Genomic DNA, 16719 nt, shown 5'->3' with positions numbered 1-16719 from the left:
GCGTCTCTAATGGGTTGAACCCATTTGTCGTCCGTTGCTTTGTCAGATGGTTTATAGGTGTTCTGGCGTCTCTCTCCGTGCCTCCACTGGTGGTGATCACTTCTCCTTGGGTCATATCTCACTGTTCCCCAATTCTCTTTCCTCTTGGTCTTATCCACCGCTTCCAGGTTGGTTGCTACCTTCCTGTCGAAGACTGCGCTGCAGCGTGGGCACAACATCACTTCGGTTTTCATCCTTTGGCACCTCTTGATGAATTCCATTAAGTTTTCCTCCTCTCTAGGATACGCCAGCCTTTGGTGTTCTTTCCGACGACGATCTTCGCCCTCTTCGACCTGGTCCTTCTGAGATATTTCCACCATATTTACCCCAACATTTCGTTCGTCGGCGATGCTTAATTCGTTCATCTTTCTAATGAGCCTCTCTTCTTCGCCTTCGACGCCTTTTGGTGTCTGGTCGAACTCTTTCTCTGGGCAGCAGCACCAAGATATGGTCCTGGGACCATGTTTGCAACAGCATTTGTTCCAATTTCTTCTGGGGTCTTCCATTGTCCTACGCAGAATCCCACTGATCACGGGCTTCGAAGGACCGTTAGCGGCTTCCGCTTTGATTTTTGTGACTTCTTTACTGAAAGGCCCCATAGTGTTGACGCAGGTGGCGATATCACCTTTCTTCTTTTTGTTAGAATCAAGGCCTTCAGCAGCCTTGTTTTCAATCACGAGGTCTTCAGTAACCCTCTCTTTCGTATTAGGGGAATGCTTAATTTCGTCGACTGTTTCTTCATCGTTGTCTGAAGAAGCATCTCCCCAACCGCTTGGTCGGATTGTGTTGATGTCGATCTGGGAGCTTGCCGGCGCGTCGTACTTCACAAGATAATCATATTTCCCACTTGGCTGTCCCAAGCGGTCCCAATTCTCCTCTTGTCGAAACTCCACATTCTCGACAGCATCGTCACCGTCCTTCTTGTCGAAACCTTCAGTAGTTTCTATCCTTTTCTGGCTTGCGAGATCATCAGCAATCTCGACCATGTTGACATTTGCGTCGAAACTTCCAGGGGCTTCCACCATTTCCAAATTGCCATCAGGAGCAACTTCGGCCTCCACCATGTTCACGACGGATGGTTCAGCGTAGTGGGCTTCGACTGCTTGCATGGGATTCGAATCGATCTTCATCTGTTGTTTTGGTTTGTCACCAAACTTCAGCCTTCCGTCACGGATAGCATTTTGAACGAGATCCCTGAAAAGGAAACAACGAGACGTCTTATGGCCCAGAAAATTATGGTATTTACAAAAACCTCTCTTTTTCTGTTGTTCCATAGGCGGTTCTTTAGCGCCTGGTGGTTTTATTAATTGACCATCTTTAACCAACAGATCGAAGATTTCGTCACATTTGGTGATGTCGAACGTATAAGTCCTTTTGGGGAACTTATCGTTGGTTTCGACAGGGTTTCCGTTCGACGGAGTTAGTACTTTGCACGAATAAGGTGGCCCTTGCTTTAGTTCTGCTAGGTCAATCTCTTGTTCGTCGAAGCTACTTGGTTCGTTTTCGTCGAACTCATCATCTTGGCGAACCCCTACGTAGGCTACCCTCTCTTTTTTATTCTTATTTGCCCTGAATTTTTCGTCCCTTAACCTTTCGACCTGTCTCACTCTATCCGCTAATTGTGCCATATCCCTCAGATACTGGGTATCTAGTTTCTTCCTTATAGAATAGTCTAGTCCCCCTGCGGCCATTTCGACCAACTCATGTTCTGGCACTGGGGTGAAACATCTAGCCTTTAGCAATCTGAACCTATTTAAATAATCATCTATTGGTTCGGAGTGTTTTCTCTTGACACTGGCTAATTCTTTCAGACTTATTTTTGTTTGTCCCATGTAGAATTGTTCATGGAACAGCCTTTCTAATTAGGTCCACGTGTATACTGAGTTTGCAGGCAAAGATGTAAACCAAGTAAACGCGTTTTTTGTTAAGGAACTAGGGAAATATTTTATTTTCAAATTTTCATTACGGGCTATCTCCCTTGCCTCGATCAGATAACGTGCCACATGTTCTATAGTAGACTCACTAGTGTCCCCTGAGAACTTTGTGAACTTAGGGACTTTCCACCTTGGTGGCAGTTCTTCTTGCAGAATATATTCCGATAGTGGGGATGCGTAACTAGGCCTTCGTAAACCCATGTTCATCCCATTTTGTGCCATTATCGTTTCGACCATGGCTGCCAAATTGTTTTCGACAGGAGGATTATTATACCGTATCCGTTGTTGCAATACAGCATCCGCGTCCTGGCCTCTCTGGATTACTATCCTTCTAGGCTCTTGTGGAATGGGGATTTCGACACGAGGCTGTTCGACTACATCCTCTTGGTTTCTGACGTTTGTTTGAGGATTATCCAACGGTATCTGGTTTATCGTAGGGTCTTCCTGGACCGCTACCACTGGGTTATGAATCACTTGTTCTCTGTGTCGAGTTTGAGGGACTCCAAAGAAATCAGCAATGCGCGTCATCTGCGCTGCCAACACTTGGTTTGTTTGAGTGGTGTTTTGTATTAGTGGGTTAAACACCGCTCCCATTTGTTGCGTCAACATTTGGATCATATCATGATTACTCTCGTCCATCTGCTGTCTAATTACTTGCGCCGAATTATTTGTTATCGGCGGCACGTAAAGTGGTTGTTGATTCAGTCTACTCATATTTCCACCATATCCTGACCCTTGTAAGGGTGAAGACACGTTGGCCATCGAATCTGAATATATTAACGGGGAGTTGTGTAAATTTGCCATTACCGAAGTTGGCATTCCAAAGGGTTGTTCCCTACCAGGCGGAGGCAAGGTGAAATTTGTTACAAAAGGCCTAGGAGTGTTTCCCACGGGAGGGGGTGTCCCAACGGGCATTTGTTGTGCCCTGAAGGACGAACTAGGCGCGTTTTGCGACATCGAAACCACTGGTATCGACCCTGTTGACGAAGGTACAGCCTCTGACACAGGGACCGATCCTATATTGCCTTCTGTCGAAGGGGCAGGGTTGGATACTGGGATGGATTCGTTTGGATTATTTGGCTGGTTCGCCATTTTCCTTACTCTTGTTCTTTTAGGTATTTCTACTTCGGATACGGCTAATTTACCGCTTCTCAGTCTCATACAATGAAGAACAAATTTTGATTAGTGATTATCTAAATTTCTAGATTTTTTGCACTGTCCCACTGGGCGTGCCAATTTGTTCGCTGTGAATTTTGGCGAACAACCTCTGGTTTACCAAAACTTGTAGAATTGGGTTACTTGCAGGATCAACCACACAAATCCTAGGACATGTGCAGATCTAGATGGTCTTGGAGATGCCTAGAACCACTTTCATATCTTTAATTTTTGTTCTCTAAGTGTTTTACGTCGAAATATGTTGATTAAAACGTTAAGTGGATGTAAACTTAACAAGATAAAGTAAATGGCGGAAAATAACTGACGAAATGTAAAGTGTCGAAAAGGAGAAAGTGCAGAAAGATAAATGACTGGAAAACATAAAAGAGATTTGTAAAGAACTTTAAACTTTATAAAATAAACTTTGAAGGAATTGGTGTTTGTTTACACATACATGTTCCAAATATGACTCTTTTCTCTCACACGGGTACTTTGAGCGTTTTCAGGAATTTTGTACAAGTAATTCTTCACACACTTTTTTGATAACAACTACCCTATTTATAAACAAATAACATAACTGTTACTAACGACCAAATCCTAAAACCGTGACACATGGCTTTCTTCCTTTCGCCAGATGCTTCCACGCGTCTTCTGCCAAACGTTACAACTTTTTAAATTCAAATTTACACTTTAAGTCGAAATGATGTCTTCCTTCAGGCTTTTTGTCGAATTATCAATATACTGCAATGTTTTCCATGTCTTGTCAAAAGTACTTTTCTAGCTGCAAATATCATGTCGAAATATCAAAACTTCCAATTTGTCGAAGTGTCGAGCCACACTTATCAACCAAATCGTTTTATCCCATGTCATCATTTGTCGAAAAAGTCATTATGTACACCAAATCTCATGGCGTCGAAAACGCACGTATACAGGGAGCTGACACCAGCTCCTTCTTCAAGGTCTCGAAGGCTTTCCTGCATTCTTTGTCAAATAAGAATGGGGTATCTTTTACCAGCAGACTAGTCAATGGTTTGGCAATCTTGGAGAAATCTTTTATGAACCTGCGGTAGAACCCCGCATGTCGTAAGAAGCTTCAGATGCCTTTTTCATTCATTGGTGGTGGTAAGTTTGCTATTACCTCCACTTTTGCTATATCCACTTTGATACCCTTGTTGGAGATCTTGTGTCCCAATACTATTCCTTCCCGAACCATGAAGTGACATTTTTCCCAATTCAGGATCAAATTTGTTTGCTGGCATCTTTCTAAAACAAGTGATAGGTTAGTCAAACAGTTATCAAATGAAGAACCGAAAACCGAGAAGTCATCCATGAATACTTCCATATGCTTTTCGAGCATGTCAGCAAAAATAGAAGTCATACACCTTTGAAATATGGTCGGTGCGTTGCACAAGCCAAATGGCATTCTTCTATAAGTGAAAATACCATAGGGGCATGTGAACACAGTCTTCTCTTGGTCTTCAGGGGCAACCGCTATCTGGTTGTATCCTGAATAACCGTCTAGGAAACAATAGTAATCGTGCCCTGCTAACCTTTCTAGCATTTGATCAATGAATGGTAACGGGAAGTGATCCTTCCTTGTTGCCACGTTTAGCCTTCTATAATCGATGCATACTCTCCAACCAGTGATAGTGCGGGTTGGAATCAACTCATTCTTTTCATTCTTTATTACCGTTGTTCCCCCCTTTTTGGGTACCACATGGACTGGACTTACCCAAGAGCTATCGGAGATAGGGTAAATTATGCCCGCATCCAAGAGTTTAACAACCTCTTTGCGTACCACTTCTTTCATGGCTGGGTTAAGTCTTCGTTGCGGTTGCACTACCGGTTTGTGGTCATCTTCCATTAAGATCTTATGCATGCAAACAGTAGGGCTTATACCTTTTAAGTCCTCAATTTCCCATCCGATTGCACCCTTGTATTTTTTTAGTACTTGAACGAGTTCTTCCTCTTGGACGCTCTGTAGACTAGCATTAATGATGGCTGGACATTTTTCTTCAGTATCTAGAAATACATACTTCAGGTTTGTAGGCAACTGCTTCAGATTCACCCCTTTTTTGGGTTCTTCTATGACATCGGATGGTGGTGGTCTTAGATCTTCCCACCGGTGTGGTCTAGATCTAATCCATTCAGGTTGTTTTTCCATCAGAGCAAGCACCTCAGATTCTTCTTCATCTTCATTACTTTCAAAAATGGACAAGCTTAAGACCCGGTTTAGAGGTACCCGGGGTCTTTGCTGGTCATTTTCTTGAGCAATTACTTGATCGATTATCCCTATAGTGTTGCTTGTGCCGACATCATCTTTGTATTGCATGGTATTCCTCACATTTATCTTTAACTCTTCATCATAGACCTTGAGGGTCATATTTCCTTCCTCAATATCTACCATACACCGTCCTGTTTCCAAAAAAGGTCTTCCCAATATGAGAGGGATCTCCTCATCCTCCGGCATTTCCAAAATAACGAAGTCGACCGGAAAGACAAACTTGTCAATTTTTACAAGAACATCTTCCACAATACCATAGGGTCGCCGAACCGAGCGATCCGCAAACTGAAGGGTCATTCAAGTATCTTGAACAGAACCGATGGCTAATTTCTTGTAGATGGATAGTGGCATCAAACTTACACTCGCTCCCAAGTCAATCAGAGCCTTCTTGAATTTTCGATCACCAATAGTGCAAGGAATAGTAACCCATCCCCTGTCTTTCTTTTTCACTGGTATTTTCATGCCTTGGAGAACAGCACTGCATGTTTCAGTCAGGATGATCGGCTCAGTATCAGTGGAACGCTTCTTGGAAATTATGTCTTTCATGAACTTGGCATATATTGGCATTTGTTCCAATGCTTCAGAAAAAGGGATATTGATTTCGAGTTTCTTGAACATCTCCAGAAATTTCTCGAAGTTCTTCTCATGTTGATTCTTCTTCTTCTGTCGTGGAGGGTAAGGAAGTTTGATGATGGGTTTAGGAGCCTTTTCCTTATCCGGGACAGGAGGTGGTATTGCTTCTTCATCTTGGACTTTTGTTTCCTTGATTTCTAAACCCACCTCTATTAATCCATCCTTTTCTATATCATTTACCTCGGTTGACTTTCCACTTCGGGTTGTGACAGCGTTAACAGTGTTATGTTCCCGCGGGTTTGTTACCGTACCACTAGGTAAGGTTCCAGGGGCTTGAGAGTTTGATGCTAACTGTTGTGCTATCTGTCCCATCTGAACTTCAAGATTTTTGATGGAGGTTGTGGTGTTTTTTTTATTAGTCCTTGTTTCTTCTTGAAACTGTATACTGTAGGCTGCCAACTTTTCAATGGCAATCTCCCAGTCTGCCTTCTTAGGTGTCTGTTGTTGTTGTTGCTGCTGATACTGAGTTTGATATTGCCATGTACTTTGCTGCAGAACATTCCCTCTCTGATCTTTCCAGGAGAAGTTTGGATGATTCTTCCAACCTGGGTTGTAAGTGTTAGAGTAGGTATTATTCTGCTTCAAGAAATTAATCTCTTCAATTTGTTGGGGAGTCGCAAAGTAATAGACAGTGTGATGAGGTCCATTACAGATTTCACAAGTGCTCTCCTGAACTGGTTGAACCTGCGTTATCTGTTGGATACCTATATTCATAGCTTTCAGCTTTTTGTCTATTTCGGCAGCAACAGTGTCTTCCAGACAGATTTTATTTGTCTCCAATTTTAGATCAATCACCCTATTTGGTTTACTGGTACACTAGTCATATAGCTCTAGATGCTTATTCGCAACTATTGCTTCAATAATCCTTTTGATACCAGTGGCTGTTGAGAAATTTGTTGAGCCACCGGCTGCTGTATCAATCAACTGCTTTGTCTTTATTTTCAGCCCATTAACGAACATCTGCATTTGTTCTGTCTGATCCATATTATGAGTGGGACACGCGACTAAGATCCTTTTGAATCTTTTGTAGGTGTCTCCCAGTGATTCACCATCCTTCTGTTTGAAATTCAAAATTTCATACCTTTTTCTCAGGAATACTGATGCTGGAAAATACTCATTTAAGAATGCAGTTTGCATCTCCTCCCAGGAAGTGATACTACCGGCAGGGAGGGAATAGAACCATTCTTCCGCATCTTCAGCTAAAGTGAACAGGAACATTCTTAATTTTTTTGTTTCATCAGTGTGACCATCAATTTCCAAGGTGGTGCTCATGGTCAGAAATCTTTGCAAGTGTTTGTTAGCATCTTCATTTTCAAGTGATACTACCGGCAGGGAGGGAATAGAACCATTCTTCTGCATCTTCAGTTAAAGTGAACGGGAACATTCTTAATTTTTTTGTTTCATCAGTGTGACCATCAAATTTCAAGGTGGTGCTCATGGTCAGAAATCTCTGCAGGTGTTTGTTAGCATCTTCATTAACCTTTCCGGTGAAAGGTTTTCTTTCCAATTGATTGATAGTGCTAGGATGCAGTTGAAAATTTGTCACGTTCACCGGTTGGTTAACTATAGTCAGTCGACCACCCAGTGTGTTTGCACCTCCATAGTCACCAAGGAGTCTCTCCGGAGGTGGAGGAGGTAGAATTGGAGGAACTTCAGTCATTGGTTCCTTGACTTCTGGTTGATCCGAGGTACTTTCTTCTGTAGAATCCACTCTTTGTTCTCAGCGTCTTCTGTGAAGGGTTCTCTCGATCTCTGCGTCAAAAGGACTTTCAGCTGAGGGTTTTCCTCACATACACTGGTTAGTACAATATAAATGACAGAAAAATAATTTTATTGCAGAGCAACAAAATTTTAATTGAAATAAAATTTAAACTCTATATTTTTGGCAGTCCCCGGCAACGGCGCCAAAAACTTAATCGGGAAAATAGCAAGTGTACTATTTTGCCTTTTATAGTAATAATGGGCAAATTCCCCGAATGTCGATCTCAAGGACTGCATGTTAGTATTGAGTTTAAATTATCATTCAATTAAACAAAAAGTATTAATTTGGGTTTTTGAGTGTAAAAAGAAAATAATAAAGAAATATGAAAATAAGGGTTTATAGAGAAAAAGGAACAATGTCAGGGAAGGTGTATGATTTATCCTTGTAATTACTCTGAGTTACTATTGCATCAACAAATATTAATTACTACCAGTCCTCAAGGGTATTTTCTCCCAAATCCTTGGTGAGAAAACCTTTAATCAATCTACCCTCATTCCTATGTCCATAGCCAATGAGGGTGAAGTTAAGCTGTATAATATCAAGAATGCTCTGGTTCATACAGGGTATCCCTAGTCCTAGGTGATATCTACTGCAGTGTAACCTGATGAAAACCTTATCACTGGCGGTCCAGCCTAAGTGATAACCATAGATCAATCTTGATCGGTCAGAAAGAGAAAGCAATAAACACATCAAAAGGTTACCGTAAACAAAATATTATAAATGCAAATGTAAACTCAAATTCATTACAATTCTAAATCAGGGACACCCCCCTAGCATTGGGGGGTTTAGCTACTCATATTTTTTAAAACCAATTCAAGATAAAAATTACACATTACAAGTAATTGGATGACTTTGATCTTCAATCGCTCCCGCTCATGAATCTCTTCAGCTCTCCAAATGCCTTGATCTATGTAATACTTGATTGCTTCACAATACTGTGGTTTGCTGTACTCTAGGATGATTTCTCCTTTGGAAGAAGACCTCTTTTTATAGTGAAAGTTCCCAGCAGCAGTTGGACAGGTCCAAAGATGTCTCCACAAAGCCCGAAGAATGAAAAGCCTGGAAAAATTGGAAATATTGGGCTTGGGCTGACACGGCCCATGTCAGCTGACACGGGTGGCCGTGTCAGCCTACTGGTTCTCCTGACACGCCCATGGCATGCCCAACACGGGGTGAAGTTCTGCCTGACACGGCCCGTGTCAGCTGACACGAGTGGCCGTGTCAGGCGACTATTTTTTTCTTCTGTTTCCCTTTCCCCGACATGGCCCATGTCAGGTGACACGGGTGGCCGTGTTAGGCCTCCTGTACTAGGATTTTCTGCTCTTTTTCGTACCGGACTCTCGCACTGTCGTGTTCTGAGTTCTCCGGTTCTTCTACCTGGATCTGTCTGACAAAATCACAGCTATCCCACGCATAAAATCATGATAAACAACGTAAAACATAATAAAGATTAAAAATGCGTAAATAACATAACGAAAGTAAAACTACTCGAATTGTACCTTAAATGCTTGCACAGTGTATCAAATGTCTCTGTTTTGCGTCGGATCAGTAATGAAAACTTACTATAAATGGTGATTGATCACCTGAGCATAATATGACATAGACGTTAACAATTTGAAACCCATTTCCTTAGTTAATTCTTGCATCTTTCTACTAGTAAATACTGATCCTTGATCTGTTGTGACAGTCTCTGGGATTCCAAATCTGTAAATGATGTGTTTCTAGATAAATTCGATCACATCTTCTTTTCCCACATTTGGAAAAGGTATAACTTCGATCCATTTTGTAAAATAACCAATGTCAACCAAGATATACCTCGGATTCTTAGATGATGATGGTCGAATTTCCCCAATCAAATCCAAAGCCCAGCATCTAAAAGGCCAAGGTTTGACTATAGAGTGCAATTCGCTCACAGGGACATGTTGTATGCCTGCATGTACCTGCCATTCTTGGCATCCTTTGGTGAATTCAATGCAGTCTTTCAGTATGGTGGGCCAATACATCCCTTGGCAAAATAGGAGCCATTTCATCTTATGGCCAACTTGGTGCGCCCCACATGCCCCATTATGGACAGTCGAAAGTGCTAAATATGCGTATGACTCACTAAGACATTTAAGCAACACTCCATCAGGAGTCTTTTTGAACAATTCTATCCCCAAAAGAAAATAACTTAAAGCTCGATACCTGGTTTTTCGATCGACAGACGCCATTGGATTTTGTAAATATTCCACTATTGGTTTCCTCAAATCTCCGTCTGTCGGGTTATCTATTGCCAATATTTTAAAGATTTCTTTATCAGCGTATCCTAGCTTTGTCTTTTCCATGTATGATGGGGATAATTTGGTCGACACAACTCTTCCTCTAACCTCGATGACTTTTTGCAATCTTGCTTTTAAAATTTTATACCCAGATGCAATTTGAGCTAAGTCATTAGCCACTTGATTTTCCAGTCGAGGTATGTGTCCAATATTAGCCATCTCCAATATTTTTAGCAATCGACTGGATATTATGAAGTACATAATGAGATTCTCTTTAACACACATGTACTCTTTTGTGGTCTATTTTATAACTAACTCTGAGTCACCCATTTTTTTGACTCGAGTTTGTAGTGGTAAATTCATGACCATCAAGCTATGGATAAACTTGACGTCAATAAAACCAGAGTCGCCACCGCGCTTTTATTGTTTCCAAAGGAAAAGGGAAAAGTACGAACAAACCCCAAAGATAAGAAGTTTTCAAATCAAAACTAATAAAATGCCAGAGATTACAGGTAAGGGGGTTGGTGTTAGCTAACTAATTTTGGCTAAGGGAGAAGGCCAACTTCGACTAGGGGATCTTTCGGAGCCTCCTCGACAGGATGGTGGACGAGTCTGAAAATTGACACCTGTAAGCCTCGGTCGAAGTCGAAGGTTTTGGGCGGTGAAGGAAAACATGGACACTCAAGGAGATCGTGGGCAGTTATTCACCAAGATGGGGGAAGTGGACCGACGTGTGGCATCATGAGATGGTTTTGTAACCTCCAGACAGTTAATTTTAGCTAGTATTTAAGCCAATGTTATGTGAGATTCTAGTGGTGGCAATTTGAACATTTGTAGTGAGGGTAAAGCTTGAAGTATCAAAGCGTTTACGAGAAAAAAGTCACTCTCGTCACAAAAATGTATTTTGCCTCCACTTTATATTTATAAGTCAATTAATCTTACAAAGTTTACCTTTTGTCTTCCTTGCTTTATCGTATATACGTTTACTTTTACCTTATTTTTTACTATGTTTCTGACTCATTAAGAGTTGCGTCTACACTTTTTAAACCTTTCAAGAACATTATTTACCAAAGAATCATACACTCAAACACTAAGTCCAGGATTTTTTAGTCAGTTCTGCAAGTAACCCTCTTATAGGAAGGCTAGAGATTATTGAGCAAACAACAAATTGGCACACCCGGTGGGATTGTGACAGTGTTAAGTTGTATGCAATTGCGCAGTGGAAAAATGATGTCTCCTAGACCTCACGAAGAAACGTCTTCGGCGGGAGACACAATGACGCTCCAAGCCACCGACATCGGCTCTAGTGTGGCGTCAACGGTTTCAACAGCGTTTGTAGGTCCAATTTTGACGTCGTGTCAGCCACAAACTCCGACATCGACAACCATGGGAACTATGGGGCAACATATGCCCAGTTACACGGTTCCCATGCACAGAACGTTGGGAATGCCGATGGAGTTTATGGCAAATATGCATAACCTCGGTTCGACTTACAGTGATACCTCGTCATCGCCATTCCCTCGTTACCAGGGGTTTGGACCTTTGGCAACCCCATTTGGTTGACCCCCAGGTTTCAGATTGATGTCTCAATCAGTCCCAACTTTTACGTCAAGCTCTGTTGTCGTTATGAGATAACATATGGACGAAAGCAACCATTAAATGGTACACATGTTAATCCAGCAAATGGGTACTATATTGAGGCCTTTGATCCAGGATTCGACGCAGTGTTATCATCAATTGGCAACCCGGATGACAAGGATTGGAGATTTTTTAGGAGCCCCAAGGACCCAAGTTCGTCGGAATCCCACGCCTCCTCCTCGACCAGAAACACTGGTTCGACAAGAGGAGATGACAGATGATAGTTTTGAATAGGAATATCAGGAGTTCTAGCACATCCCAAGGGTGCCACAAAGGCCCCCGCAGTACTGGTTAACTGTAACCAGGATCCAGACCATGTGGTTCGACAAGTTCGACACGATGCAACCATAATGCGAAATGGAGTAAGTCCTTGCCTCTAGGGGTCGATGTACTCTTTGCCTTTACCAGATTTTGTCTTATAGACAGAATTACCAATGGGATGGAAAGTCGCTAAATTTACTAAATTTGTTGGGGATACTGAAGAATCCATCGTTGAACACGTGGCCAGGTGCCAGACCGAGGCTGGAGACATAGCGAGCAATGAAGATTTGAAGTTAAAATACTTCCCAAGTTCTCTACGAAAAAACGCGTTTACATGGTTCACGACGTTACCTCCACAATCGATCCAAACATGGACACGGTTAGAGGTTGTTCCATGAACAAGTTTACATGGGAGAATCAAAGATCAGCCTCAAGGAACTAGCTAGCGTTAAGCGAAAGGTTACTGAATCAATTGATCAGTATATGGACAGGTTTAGACTGCTGAAAGCACGATGCTTTACTCAAGTCCCTGAACACCAACTAGTTGAGATGACAGCTGGAGGTCTAGATTGTTCTATAAGGAAAAAACTGAATACTCAGTATCTGAGAGATATGGCCCAATTGGCCGATAGAGTTCGACGTATCGAACGCCAGAAAGCTGAGAAGTCTAAGGCGGGTCGATATCTTAAGAAAGAAAAAGTGTCCTATATCTCAGTTGAGGTAGTTTCTTTCGACGACGAAGATATAGTCGAAAGGAGTGAGGTTAATGTGGGAGAACTTAAGCCCGAACCTCCGTATGCGTGTAAGGTTTTGAAGCCGTAAAATGGAAAAAACTCTATCGAACCAGAAAAAATAGACAAATACGTAGCTAAGACCTATACTTTTGACGTGTCTAAGTGCGAAGAAATCTCATATCTATTAGTTAAATATGGTCATACTATCATCCCTCGGGGTTTAAAAGACCCCCCTTAGAACAAAAGAAAAAAAAAAGGGATTTTATAAGTTTCATAATTTCCTCTTGGCACATGCCTTTGCGCATGCCGTTGCAAGTTGAATTTGAAGTTTCTCAAAGAATAAAAGTTGGAGAATAAATCTTGAATTTGATCATGAAACTTGGATGGCCTTCATCTCATGAAAATTGAGCAAGTTATTGTCCTTGGAAGTTGACCTTCTAACTAGGGCACAGACAAAATGACATATAAGTTTTCACCATAAAAATGACTTTCCAAGAAAAACTAGCTCTTAACCTCAATATGAAAGTTGTTTGGAATTTCATAAGGAGTAAATTTTCTCTTGGAATCAATTTCATATGACAAAAATTGTAGGAGATAGGGTCTAGTGAACCCCAGTTTTGACCTGTTGACTTTCTCTGGTCAACCACCATGAACCAACTTGCAAACTTGAAGTTCTATTGATCTCTTGGACTCATGGAGGATCATATATGTATAAGATGATGTATAATGAAGTATACCTTGATATATTTGATCAAATGTTGAAGAAACTTGCTGAGAAAGTCACACAAGATACCCAGATGAATTAGAGCTTCCAAGGCAAACAAGCTTCAAATTCTTGATGAATTCTTGATCAAAATGATAAATGAAGAACATGGGGACCCATATATGATGTTTAGAGACAATGTGAACCATCTCTTGATTGATCTCCTTGCATTGAGGGTCTCAAACCCTAGATATGAGCTTGATGAGGCATTGGTGGATGTACACATTACCTACAAAAGAAACAAAGTTATACATAGACATATTTTTGGCATTTTGGTTAGTAAACAATGAAAAACAAAGTTTGATACAATCAAATGTGCTTGGTGATCTCTCCTCATACAAACTCAATGGATGAGGGGTAAGGAGGATTCTAAGGTGTGATCCCAAAGCCAATGCATATGATGAGATAGCATTAGGGATCTTAGGGTCAAAATTGGGGTCTTACAGCTGCCCCTATTTAAGGACATTCTAACTGAGGATGTGAAGGTTAAAATCTTCGTATCAACTCAATGGAATGGACTTAAATAACAACACATAAAAACAAATTTTGGTCCCTAAGAGACCTCATGATGCATATGATATGAATGTTAAAATAATCTTTGTGGGGAATATATTGCCACAAAGGAAAAGAATTTGGAGAGACTGAAAGTCCGCAGGAGCGTACTGCATTCTGTAAGGAAAACTCACTAGGGAGACAGAGACTCTGTGGATAAAAGTTGTATGTAGGCCAGGCTACGTCTTAAAAACTGTTGGAGACACGAGGGGAATTTCGATGAAAATAAACCAGTGGAAGGACTCAGTCAGGGGATAAGGGAAATATGCAGGGGATAGGAATAGATCAGAATAAAACTGAAGTATTCAAACCAAACAAAAGGTTGGCAATTTTACTAAGGAAATACGCACTCAAACTCAACTGGGAAGAATGAACTTCAACACAGGAGTACCAGAGGTATATTATCTATTACCGGTTATTAGGTAGGAAGATAATACACTCTGATAGAGGGACATCCGTTATCGGTTAGGGTAAACATATCAAGGATGACTCATTGAGGAGAAAGAGGTGTATTCATTACCTGCTATTGGGTAAGAATAACATACTAGGGAAAGAATTCAAATAGGATTTATAATTGTTGGTTACTCGGAAGAAGACCAATGAGAGAGTATATGTAACCTAATTAAGGTGAATATATCAAGGATAAACTCAAAGGAAGAATATTTGTCATCGGTTAGGATGAACATATCAAGGATAGACCGCCTGGGGAATGGGGAAGAATATCCGTTACCGGTTAGTGTAAACATATCAAGGATAAACTTCCGGGGAGAAATAGGAATTATATCTACCAGTTACTAGATAGAATACCAAAGAGAGTATATCTGTCACCGGTTAAAATGAACATATCAAGGATAGACTCAGAGGGGAAAGATAAAAATAGGAATTACATCTACCGGTTATTGGGTAGAATACCAAAAAGGGAGAGAAAATCCGTCACCGGTTAAAGTGAACATATCAAGGATAGATTCTTTGGGGAATAAGAATAGGGATTACAACTACCTTTTTACTGAGTAGAAAACCAAAGAGGAAGAATATTCGTCACCGGTCAGGATGAACATATCAAGGATAAACTACCTGGGGAAACGTGGGAACGAATCCGCTAGGGAAAATAAAGGAAGTATATTACATTTATCGGGTATTGGGCAAAAGTAATGTACTAAAAAATCAATAAGAATATTACCAATTACTGGGTAATAAACTCTCAAGGGACCAAAATATCTATCTAGGTAATAACTATAAAGAAACAATCAAACAAGGACTCTACTTAATGAGGATATAACTCAAGGGGATTGGTTCCATCCTGACAATTAACTGGGGAGGAAACTGAAGTAATAATCATCCACGAGGAAATAACTTAGTGGGGAATGAGAAAGGTTAAACTGTTTCTGCTTAAGGGACTGACACTCTACAATTAAAGGAGGACAGACGCACTAAATCTGCATAGGTAAATGATATTACCGAAGTAGGGGATTAGAATATAGAAATCAAATGCAATAAAATGCATAATGAAATATCTGATGTTGTATTTTATGCATGAATATGCATGTATATGATTATGCTGACAAAACAGCACAAAGGATACAAATAGCAAAGATTTGAATCATTGCTGCAACAATCGACTAATCTCAACAAGATGGAAACACCAACTGGAGAAAATATTAGGGATGAAAATAAATCATCCAGCTCTGAGAAAATCATCTATGGCTGAGAAAGTCATGGAGAACATGCTTCCAATCAATCATAGCAAACTCTACGGGGAGAGAGAGCACTACTCCACGGTCACATCATGCTCAACAAAAGCCTATTCTATCACTTTCTGCAATGCCTCCCTATGTGCTTCAGAATTCATCAACAGTGACAGCACGGAGATCTTTGACGGAGTCTGGAGAAGTTGCTCTACAACATTGAATTCACTTCTTTTGATCAACTTTAGAACCTCATCATCATCGCTAGTCTTCAATTTGCTGGACTCACCAGACTGACATGTTGGAGCACTAACCGGATTCATGACTGGAATCTCTGCCTTCTTACTTGCTGCAACATCTTCTACTTCTTTTGGAAATACTGGACCGAACACACGACCGCTACGGGTCACCTTTGTTATATCTGCAATATTCACCATTGAATCTGCAACGGGTCGAGGAACCTCTTGACCATCTTCAATCATGGTGGCATTGTATTGATATGGCACAACTTTATCGGATGCATACGGGATAGGGCCCGCTAACCGTATAACTAACGGTGATACCGATCTATTGACATTATTGTTGCTGCTACAATCAAACTGAATGACTACCCGCTCAGGGGTCTTGAACACTATTACAATCACATTTACATCATCTCTCATATCCCTTGACTACTGAATCTGGATTACATTCTCATCCATCAACTTCTGGATATCTCTCTTGACAATGATACACCCACGGGGGTTCACGCTACAGATTACACAACCATCATGGCCATGTTCATAGTCACTGATTAAACACAAAGTCTTATGCATCTGCACCAGAGATCTTCGGATACGTCTCACATCAAAAACTCGAAAATTCCCTAGACATTCGTCCACCATGTTGACATAAGCGTTACCATGAGCAGGCAACAGATTGTCTTTTACGTTTGACACTCTGTCCTCAAAGGACACCATACCATTTTTCACAAGCTTTTGAACTTCATACTTCAACGGATAAGTTCTCTATGTCATGGCCA

At 41.0% G+C, this 16719-nt stretch overlaps 1 protein-coding gene across 1 annotated transcript; it reads right to left on the bottom strand.

Annotated features, from left to right (window-relative positions):
• Positions 1–5709: 5709 nt before the first annotated feature.
• On the bottom strand, positions 5710–10131 carry LOC127103917 (uncharacterized). Its single transcript, XM_051041151.1, has 5 exons — positions 9992–10131; positions 9623–9679; positions 9391–9511; positions 5887–6507; positions 5710–5796 (listed from the first exon to the last, which is right to left on the bottom strand). Exons 1-5 carry the CDS (start codon positions 10129–10131, stop codon positions 5710–5712), a joined length of 1026 nt encoding a protein of 341 aa, XP_050897108.1.
• Positions 10132–16719: the final 6588 nt, after the last annotated feature.

Source organism: Lathyrus oleraceus, chromosome 7 (genome assembly GCF_024323335.1).
Source record: "Lathyrus oleraceus cultivar Zhongwan6 chromosome 7, CAAS_Psat_ZW6_1.0, whole genome shotgun sequence".
Classification (NCBI taxonomy): Eukaryota; Viridiplantae; Streptophyta; class Magnoliopsida; order Fabales; family Fabaceae; genus Lathyrus; species Lathyrus oleraceus.
This window is presented reverse-complemented; position numbering and strand designations above follow the sequence as displayed.